Below are 11,175 nucleotides of genomic sequence, written 5' to 3' on the forward strand. Positions count from 1 at the left end.
GGCTTTCTGCAGTATTTAGCTCTCGGTATCTGACATAAGCTTCCCTTTTTTGCCTTATCAAATCCTGTATAGATTTGGGAGTCCCACCCTTTTTCTTTGTGGGAACATATTTGCTCTGAACCCTCACTATTTCCTCCTTGAATGCCTCCCATTGCTCTGACACTAATTTACCTTCAAGTAGCTGTTTCCAGTCCACTTTTGCTAAATCGCATCTCAGCTTATTAAAATTGGCCTTTCCCCAATTGAGACCTTTTACTCCTGATCTATCTTTGTCCTTTTCCATAAATACACTAATTCTAACTGAATTATGATCACTACCACCAAAATGCACTCGCACTGATACCCCTTCCACCTGTTCATTCCCTAAAACTAAGTCCAGAACCACCCCCTCTCTTGTTGGGCTTGCTACGTACTGGTTAAAAAAGTTCACCTGAATGCATTTTAAGAATTCTGCACCCTCTATACCTTTTATACTGATTCTATCCCAGTTAATGTTCGGGTAGTTGGAATCTCCTATTATTACTGCCCTATTGTTTTTGCACATCTCAGAAATTTGCCTAATTATTTTCTCTTCTATCTCCCTCTGTCTATTTGGGGGTCCCAGCAGTGTAACTGCCCCTTTACGTGATGTTTGGTCTGAGCTTCCTGTCAGTAAATGCTCCAATTCTAAAACCCTGTAAAATAAGTATAGAAAGGGACAAGAGGGAGAATGTTGCCCATGTTCCCCTTTCCCAGCCCAGGGGCAGTGAAGCCGATTTTCAGGCCCCAGCTGCTGCACAGGTTGGTTGAAAGGATCAACAGTAATGGCGGCTGCAATACCCACAAGCCCCCACGCTCCAGAAAGCGCTCCAGCCGCCACGCTAAATTGACGCTGACAACGCGCATGCGCCATTATCGATGGAACTTTCTCGGCGCCGCACATGCTCACCTTCACATGGTCCATCTCCGACTCTTCTCTTCATCGACTTCTCTGTCTCCATTTCTGGGGATAGGCTATCGACAAACATCCACTATAAGCCCACTGACTGCCTCAGCTACCTGGACTACACTTCCTCCCACCCCGCTTCCTGTAAGGACTCTATTCCATTCTTCCAGTTTCTCTGTCTCTGTCACATCTGTTCTGACGATGCCATCTTCCATACAAGTGCTTCAGACATGTCTTCCATTTTCCTCAACCGAGGATTCCCCTCGACCGTGGTTGATGTTTTCTGCACTTCTACTCTCACCCCTTCCCCTCCCTCCCAGAATCACGATAGGGTTCCCCTTGTCCTCACCTTTCACCCCACCAGCCTCCACATTGAATGGATCATCCTCCGCCATTTCCGCCACCTCCAGCGTGATCCCACCACCAAACACATCTTCCCCTCACCTCCCCTTTCAGCATTCCAAAGGGACTGCTCCCTCCGCAATACCCGGGTCCACTCCTCAATCACCCCCAACACTCACTCCCTTTCCCATGGCATCTTCCCGTGCAAGCGCAGGAAATGCAACACCTGCCCTTTTACCTCCTCCCCACCATCCAGGGCCCCAAACACTCCTTCCAGGTGAAGAAGTGATTTACTTGTACTTCTTACAATTTAGTATACTGTATTCGCTGCTCACGATGTGGTCTCCTCTACATTGGGGAGACCAAACGCAGATTGGGTGAGCACTTTGCGGAACACCTCCGTTCAGTGTGCAAGCGTGACCCCGAGCTTCCGGTTGCCTGTCACTTTAATTCTCCACTCCACTCCGACCTCAGCCTCTTACATTGTTCCAACGAAGCTCAACATGAGCTCGTGGAACAGCATCTCATCTTTCAATTAGACACGTTACAGCCTTCAGGACTCAACATCGAGTTCAACAATTTCAGACTGTAACTTCTGCCCCTATTTTTTCCAGACGGCAGCTGCTGGTGATTCTGCCATTCCCATTTAAACCTCTTCCAGACCATCTTTTGTTTCTTTACTTGTCCCATTACCATCTCCTTTTGCCTCGCACCATCCTCCCTTTTGTCATTTAATCTCTCCTGCCTTCCACCCTATCACAGACCTTCCCTTTCTCTGCCCCACACTTGTTTAAAACCTGTTACATCTCTAACTTTCTCCAGTTCTGATGAAGGCTCATTGCCCTGACCCGTTGACTCTGCTCCTCTCTCCACAGAGGCTGCCTGACCTGCTGAATCTTTCCACCATTTTCTCTTTGTCTCGGGAGGCAAAAACCTGTCCCACAATCCTGCGCCTGCGCGCTGTGCTCGGGTCACCGTGGAAACGGCGCGGGGCCTCCTGGATAGGGACCTTAGCCCTGACTGACGGGAGCTCTGACCAATAGGAAGAGCGGGACAGGGCTGGCGGCCCTTGCGGGCGGCGGGTCCTCCAACCAATGGCGGCGCAGCAAGGGGGCGGGATCTGATCAGCAGCTCAGGTGCGCTGGGGCTAATTGTGAGAGCAGCTCAGTCAGCACAGAGTTGGGGCTGGAATCTGGGAGAGGGGCCACAGTCAGCACAGAGCTGGGGCTGGAATCTGGGAGAGGGGCCACAGTCAGCACAGAGCTGGGGCTGGAATCTGGGAGAGGGGCCTCAGTCAGCATAGAGCTGGGGCTGGAATCTGGGAGAGAGGCCTCAGTCAGCACAGAGCTGGGGCTGGAATCTGGGAGAGAGGCCACAGTCAGCACAGAGCTGGGGCTGGGGGAGGGGCCACAGTCAGCACAGAGCTGGGGCTGGAATCTGGGAGCCGGGCCACAGTCAGCACAGAGCTGGGGCTGGAATCTGGGAGAGAGGCTACAGTCAGCACAGTGCTGGGGCTGGGAGAGGGGCCACAGTCAGCACAGAGCTGGGGCTGGAATCTGGGAGAGGGGCCTCAGTCAGCACAGAGCTGGGGCTGGAATCTGGGAGAGGGGCCGCAGTCAGCACAGAGCTGGGGCTGGAATCTGGGAGAGGGGCCTCAGTCAGCACAGAGCTGGGACTGGAATCTGGGAGGCGGGCCACAGTCAGCACAGAGCTGGGGCTGGAATCTGGGAGAGGGGCCGCAGTCAGCACAGAGCTGGGGCTGGAATCTGGGAGAGGGGCCACAGTCAGCACAGAGCTGGAATCTGGGAGAGGGGCCGCAGTCAGCACAGAGCTGGGGCTGGGAGAGGGGCCTCAGTCAGCACAGAGCTGAGGCTGGAATCTGGGAGAGGGGCCACAGTCAGCACAGAGCTGGGGCTGGAATCTGGGAGAGGGGCCACAGTCAGCACAGAGCTGGAATCTGGGAGAGGGGCCGCAGTCAGCACAGAGCTGAGGTATAGAAACATAGAAGATAGGAGCAGGAGTAGGCCATTCAGCCCCTCGAGCCTGCTCTGCCATTTAATGCGATCATGGCTGATCATCCAAATTCAGTACCCTGCCCCTGCCTTCTCCCCATATCCCTTGATCCCTTTAGCCTTACGAAATATATCCAACTCCTTCTTGAATATATTTAATGAATTGGCCTCTACTGCCTTCTGTGGTCGAGAATGCCATAGGTTCACCACTCTCTGGGTGAAAAAATTGCTCCTCATTTCTGTCCTAAATGGCCTACCCCTTATCCTTAGACTGTGACTCCTGGTTCTGGAACTCCTGACCATCGGGAACATCCTTCCTGCATCTAGTCTGCCCAGTCCTGTCAGAATTTTATAAGTTTCAATGAGATCCCCTCTCATTCTTCTAAATCCAGTGAGTATAAGCCCAATCGACCCAATCTCTCCTCGTACGTCATTCCTGCCATCTCAGGTATCAGTGTGGTGAATCGTCGCTGCACTCCTTCCATGCCAAGAACATCCTTCCTCAGATAAGGCGACCAAAACTGCACACAATACTCAAGATGTGGTCTTACCAAGCCCTGTACAACTGCAGCAAGACATCCTTGTTCCTGTACTCAATCCCTCTCGCTACGAAGGCCAACATACCATTTGCCTTCTTAACTGCCTGCTTCACCTGCATGCTTACCTTCAGCGACTGGTGCACAAGGACTCCCAGGTCTCGTTGTACTTCCCCTTCTCCCAATCTATTGCCATTCAGATAATAATCTGCCTTCCTGTTTTTGCCACCAAAGTGGATAACCTCGCATTTATCCACATTATACTGCATCTGCCATGCTTCTGCCCAATCACCCAACCTGTCCAAATCATACTGGAGTTTCTCGGCATCCTTCTCACAGCACACATGCCTGCCCAGCTTTGTGTCATCTGCAAACTTGGAGATATTGGCCTAGAAATTCGGGTCGGGGGCTTCCCGCGGGTGCAAGCCCCCAATCTGCACTTACCTTGCGCGCCGGCCGTTGAGCTCTGGGCTCCCGTGGAATTCCGATCCGGGGCCTGGTCCAGCTGCCGGCACGCAGTGCTTGCGTATCCCAGGGGTGCAGTTAGTTCGATGCGTCCCCTGGGATCACGTGGGCCATGGGCAGCCAATCGGAGCAGGGAATGCTCCATTCATAAATCTGACAGGAAGTGCTGTCAAGACTTATAAATACTACGGCCCCAAAATAGCACTAAATCTTCAAATAATTTATTTTTAAATCACATTTTTTAAATAAACTATAAATTACATGAAATAACTATTTTAAACAATAATTTAAATTTTTGAAAAAAATAATTTTATTTTCTAATGGGGCTAAAAATAAACTTACCTTGCTTTAAAGTATTTAAAAATAATAAACCTGTGGAAAAAATGTTTTAATTGTAATTAATTCACCACTTACCTTGTAAAAAGCAGGCCTTATGCCTGCTTTTTATATTTCTAAATTCTGCAGGCTTACGTTCCCGGGAAAACCTGTAAAAAAAAAAAAAAGACCGAAGTTCGATGCGCATGTGTTCGACCTCTGAACCCCTTCGTTCAGAGGAATGGAAGTGCCGGTTTCCCATGCATGCGCAGTGCATGCAGGAAACCGGCACTTCCATCGGGCCTACGGGTGAGTACGCCACGCGTACTCACCCGTGGAGACCCGAATTTCTGGGCCATTACATCTAGTTCCTTCATCTAGATCATTTATACATATATTGTGTATAGCTGGGGTCCGAGGACCGATCCCTGCGGTACCCCACTAGTCACTGTCTGCCACTCAGAAAAAGACCCGTTTATTCCAACTCTTTGCTTCCTGTCTGCCAACCAGTTCTTTATCCGAGTCAGCACCTTGCCCCCAATCCCATCTGCCTTAACTTTACACACTAACCTCGTACGTGGGACCTTATCGAAAGCATTCTGAAAGTCCAAATACACCACATCCACTGGTTCTCCCTTATCTATTCTGCCAGTTACACCCTCAAAAAATTCCAGTAGATTAGTCAAGCATGATTTACCTTTTGTAAATCCATGTTAACTTTTTCCGATCCTGTTACTGGTTTCCAAGTGCTCTGCTATCACATCTGTTATAATGGGCTCTAGCATTTTCCCCACTACCAATGTCAGGCTTACCAGTCTATAATTCCCCATTTTCTCTCTACCACCTTTACTTTATATTGCCTCTCCTCGTTCTTCCTACCAAAATGTAGAGGTTAACTAATTGCACCCAGCCAGATTCAGTTCCTTCTGGAGAGAAGGGGAGACACAAACCCCAGGCAATGTAATTAATGTTTTTGGACAGTAAGGATGAAGCGAGAGTGGATAGAATGGGGCATTTACAGGTTAGGAGGGACAGGAGGGAAAAGAATGTTGTATAGAAACTAGATTTGTCTGTTCTGAAGTTCTATCCTGTTGTAAACACCATATGAGGCTATTAGAAGGGGAGGATCTGCAGATGGAAACTGAATCCAAACATTGCATCAAGATCTGACAGATTAATCAGATTATCAGGACCTGAATATCATCGGACTTTGGATATAGAAGGAAAAAGCACCAATCACAGCGGGGAGAAACAGGACAAGTGTTCTGTGCCTGGACCCACTTTTAACAAATTGTCTAGCCTGTGAGACTCGTGCGCCCAGCTGAATCAACAGTGTAAATGTGGGGATTGTGGGAATGGATTCAATTGCCCGTCTGAGGTGCAAACTCATTGAAACAGCGAGGATATTGACCAGCTGAGTGTGAAAAGAGAGTCGCACGCTTATCTCATCTATTCCCATACTAACATGTTTGTAAGGAGGAGAATCCATTCACTGCTCTGTATGTGGAAAGGGATTCAATCGACCATCCCATTTAATGACACACCAGCACAGTCACACCGGAGAGAGCCTGTTTAGATACTTCACGTGTGGGAAGGGATTCACTCCGTTGTCCCAACTGTTGACACTCCAGAGTGTCCACATTGAGAACTGTTGCTGTAAAAACTCTGACTGTGAGAAAAGATTTCAAAGTTCTAAGCAGGTGATGCACGATCAGCGCATTGTTACTGGAGAGAGGCTGTTTCAATATCCTGTGCGTGGGAAGAAATTCACCCCACCTGCTGAGACTCCACTGAGTTCACATGTGACTGCAGGGGGTTTGGAATCTGTTATTAATCACATCCAGGACTGAAGCATGGCAGAGTGCCCGTGCACTTGGGTTTCTGTGTGAATTATTGTTGAATTTTCTCTCACTCGGCTTACAGAAACTCATTCTCCATTCACGAATTGGGGCTTTCAATGGCGGGGCAATTCCCCAGCATGCCCCGCGGGGTAGAATGTGCCCCATTCACACCGATGGAGCACAGTGCGCAGGCGCAGTTCCCGCCAGTGTTTAGAACATGCGCAGTGTCACTGTGATCAGAGCCAGGCGAGGGTGACAAGCGTTGAAAGGTTGCAGTCGCGATATTTACGCCGATTACGAATCAGCAGGGCGCAGGAAGGTAATGAACCCGGCGGGTGGGCTTCAGAAACACCTCGTGTAGGTCGCAAGCCCCGAATGAGAACCTACAGGTTCCCCGTTTGCAGTTCGGAGGCTTTTCCACGGGAACAGGCCCTGGCTAAAGGTGGCCATCTTTGTAAAGGAAAACGGAGAATTTGTTCGTCGCCATCTTGCTTCATCGAGAAGTAGAGCGCATGCGCCGCTATCTTTGTAATAGAACCAACAGTGTGTCGGGCTTAAGGGTTCCAGTGAGTGAAATGAACCCAGCCAGAGTCGGCACCTTCAGGGGAGGCGATCCAGTGAGTGTAGAACTGAACCCAGCCAAAGTCAGCACCTTCAGGGGAGGCGAGGGAGGTGATCCAGTGAGTGTAGAACTGAACCCATCCAGAGTCAGCACCTTCAGGGGAGGAGAGGGAGGGGAACCAGTGAGGCTTTCGACTCCATCTGGCATGACGGTTTATTCCTGAAACTTATCGAAAGCGGGGTAGGAGGGAAAACATATGATGTAATTAAATCAATGTATACAAACAACAAATGTGCAGTTAAAATTGGAGACAAACAAACAAAATACTTCCCGCGGGGGGTGACGCAGGGCTCGCCAATCTCACCGACACTCTTTAATATTTACATAAATGGATTGGCAAAACTACTTGAACAATCTACAGCACCCGGCCTCACCCTATATGAATCCAAGGTTAAATTCCTCCTCTATGCAGACGACCTGGTTCTGCTGTCACCTACTAAAGAGGGGCTACAGCAAAACCTGGACCTGCTGGAGTCGTACTGCCAGACTTGGGCCCTGACAATAAATCCCCCAAAAACCAAAGTCCTTGTGTTCCAGCAAAGATCCAAACATCAGGGACCCAAAATAAATTTCACAGTAGGAACAACCAAAATTGAACAAACCACTAACTACACATACTTGGGCTTAAAAATCAGTTCTACGGGAAACTTCAAACTGGCTGTGAATGAACTGAAAGAGAAAGCAAGAAGGGCTTTCTATGCCATCAAAAAATAAATCCAAATAGAAATCCCAATTAGCATTTGGCTCAAAATTTTCAAATCAGTAATTGAACCAATTGCACTCTATGGCAGTGAGGTATGGGGACCGCTAACTCAACAAGAATTTGCAAAATGGGACAAACACCCAATTGAGATCCTACATGCAGAATTCTGTAAAAGTATCCTCCGGACTCAAAGGAAAACAGTAAACAATGCATGCAGGGCGGAACTAGGCCAATATCCATTAATAATCACTATCCAAAAAAGAGCCACCAAATTTTGGAATCACCTACAAATGAGCAATCCCCAATGCTATCACTACGACGCCCTGAAATGCCAAGAGCTGACCATAAAGAAGAATACCCTCAGTCAACTAGTCCTGGGACTCAGTGAAGTAACTACTAACAATACTAACAATAACCAGCCCCAGGACAGTGACAGGGTAACACAAAGAATTCGACCCAACACAATCGTCGCTAAGCAAAAGGAAAAATATCTGACATATTGGGCAGAAACAACAAAAACCCAAAGCAAACTCAATTGCTACTTGGCCCTAAACAGACAATACAACATAGCTGATTACCTGACCATGGTAAAGGATAACAAACTGAGAAGAACCTTGACAAGGTACAGACTTAGCGAACATAGCCTAGCGATCGAAAAAGGCAGACACAGGCAGACCAGGCTGCCAAGAGAAGACAGGATATGCTCTCACTGCAGTCAGGGAGTAGTGGAGACAGAGATGCACTTCCTCACAGCCTGCGGAAAATATCAGGGCATCAGGGAGAATTTCTACCAAAAATTCTCACAAATATGCCCTGATTTCAGAAATCTGAATGACAACCAAAAACTCCCATTCCTACTGGGAGAGGAGAGAAGCTGTGTAACACTGGCGGCACACTATGTTACAGCTTGCCATGAACAGAGGGACAACCAGTAAACTAAGAAAAGAATATATATAAACAATGCGAATGTATATTTATACACTCAGGGATATACCTGTTTATACACTGTATGAATAGAACTGCGTTTATGTGCTAAACCATAAATGTATTTTGATGCTTTGGCAACATAAGATGTAACTTATCATGCCAATAAAGCGATTTGAATTGTGAATTGAGTATAGAACTGAACCCAGCCAGAGTTGGTGAAAACTGGGAGCGGAGAACAAACAGCCTTGAGACGTGCGATGTATTTGGATTTTAGCACAGGGAGGAGGGACAATGTGTGGAATGGGGATTTGGAGGCACAAGAGAGGGAAGAATGTTCCATAGAAACTAGAATTGTCTGTTCTGAATTTCTGTCATGTACTTACAGCGATGAGTTTTGTAAACTACTTTTACAGGGTATTGGAAGGGGAGGATTTGCAGAAGGGAAACTCAAACCAAACATCACGTCAAGATCTGACAGAGTCACTCAATTCATCAGGACCTGAATATCATCAGCCTTTGAATGCAGAAGAAGAATTGTTTGTCTGTTCTGTCTGTGGGAAAAGATTTCAGACATCAGTGTGACTGGAAAAGCACCAAGACACACACACCCGAGTGAGAGTGTTCCAGTGCACTGACTGTGGAAAGAGCTTTAACCAGTTACACAGCCTGAAAAAAATCACACCATTCACAGCGGGGAGAAACCGTACACGTGTTCTGTGCGTGACAAGGCTTCAACAGATCATCCAACCTGGAGAGTCAGAAGGACACCCGCACCACGGAGAAACCATGGAAATGTGGGGACTGTGGGAAGGGATTCATTTCCCCATCCCAGCTGGAAACTCATCGGCGCAGTCACACCGGGGAGAGGCCGTTCACCTGCTCTCACTGTGGGATGAGGTTCAAGTGTTCATCCCACCTCACTGAACACCAGCGAGTTCACACTGGGGTGAGACGGTTCACCTGCTCTGAGTGTGGGAAGGGATTCACTCAGTCATCCCACCTTCTGACACACCAGCGAGTTCACACTGGGGAGAGACCATTCAACTGCTCCGTGTGTGGGAAGGGATTCACTCAGTCATCCCACCTTCTAGCTCACCAGCAAATTCACACTGGGGAGAGACTATTCATCTGCTCCGTGTGTGGGAAGGGATTCATTCGGTCATCCGACCTGCTGTTACACCAGCGAGTTCACACTGGGGAGAGGCCGTTCACCTGCTCCGTGTGTGGGAAGGGATTCACTCAGTCATCCACCCTGCTGACACACCAGCAAGTTCACACTGGGGAGAGACCGTTCACCTGCTCCGTGTGTGGGAAGCGATTCACTCATTCATCCAAACTGTTGACACACCAGCGAGTTCACACTAGGGAGAGGCGGTTCAGCTGCTCTGAGTGTGGGAAGGGATTCTCTCATTCATCCAACCTTCTAACTCACCAGCGAGTTCACACTGGGGAGAGACCGTTCACCTGCTCCGAGTGTGGGAAGGGATTCACTCAATCATCCGACCTGGTGAAACACCAGCGAGTTCACACTGGGGAGAGGCCATTTACCTGCTCTGAGTGTGGGAAGGGATTCTCTCATTCATCCAACCTTCTATCTCACCAGCGAGTTCACACTGGTGAGAGACCGTTCACCTGCTCAGTGTGTGGGAAGGGATTCATTCAGTCATCCAAACTGCTGATACACCAGCGAGTTCACACTGGGGAGAGGCCGTTCACCTGCTCAGTGTGTGGGAAGGGATTCACTGCGTCATCCCACCTGCTGAGACACCAGCGAGCTCACAAGTGACGGCAGGGGTTGGATTCTGCTGTTCTTTCTGCTGTTAATCGCATCCTGGACGGAATTGTGTTCATTCTGAAAGTTGGGGTTTGTTTCTGCTGATGTTAATAACTCCTATAACTGTCTGGAGTTTAATATTTTGATATTTCAAATAACACAGTGTGTCGATAGTTGCTGCCTCCAAGATAAGAGAAGATTAATTGATATCCTGTTACCGACTGCTCCTTTTTTGGGTCTTTTCTCCTTTTTAACTCGAGATTATTTCAGTTCTCATACCGTCGAGAGGAATTGAAGAGTAGGGGTGAAAGAGGAGTTGGGGTGAGGGGGTTGGAGAGCAGGGATGAAAGATGAGGTGGGTGAGGGGTTGGAGAGTTGGGGTGAAAGGGGAGTTTGGGTGAGGGGGTTGGAGAGCAGGGGTGAAAGGGGAGTTGGAGTGAGGGGTTGGAGAGTCGGGGTGAAAGTGTAGTTGGGGTGACGGGGGTTGGAGAGTAGGGTGAAAGGAGTTGGGGTGACGGGGTTCGGTGTGTTGGGGTGAAAATGGAGTTGGGGTGAGGGGTTGGAGAGTAGGGGTGAAAGGAGTTGGGGTGTGGGATTGGAGAGTAGGGGTGAAAGAGGAGTTGGGGTGTGGGATTGGAGAGTAGGGGTGAAAGAGGAGTTGGGGTGAGAGGGTTCGGAGCGTTGGGGTGAAAATGGAGTTGGAGTGGGGGGTT

General features: G+C 48.8%; 1 protein-coding gene across 1 annotated transcript in view; it reads left to right on the top strand.

Annotated features, from left to right (window-relative positions):
- The window catches only part of LOC147119609 (uncharacterized), a 101,578-nt gene extending 90,855 nt beyond the window's left edge, over window positions 1-10,723 (top strand). Inside the window, exon 5 of the mRNA XM_085984125.1 lies at window positions 9,417-10,723. Within this exon, the coding sequence (XP_085840251.1) occupies window positions 9,417-10,474 (1,058 nt within the window). The 3' untranslated portion in view covers window positions 10,475-10,723. The remainder of the gene's footprint in view (window positions 1-9,416) is intronic.
- The last annotated feature ends 452 nt before the right edge of the window (window positions 10,724-11,175 follow it).

Source organism: Somniosus microcephalus, chromosome 4 (genome assembly GCF_052327205.1).
Source record: "Somniosus microcephalus isolate GS21.2 chromosome 4, FLI_Smic_1.0, whole genome shotgun sequence".
Taxonomy (NCBI): Eukaryota; Metazoa; Chordata; class Chondrichthyes; order Squaliformes; family Somniosidae; genus Somniosus; species Somniosus microcephalus.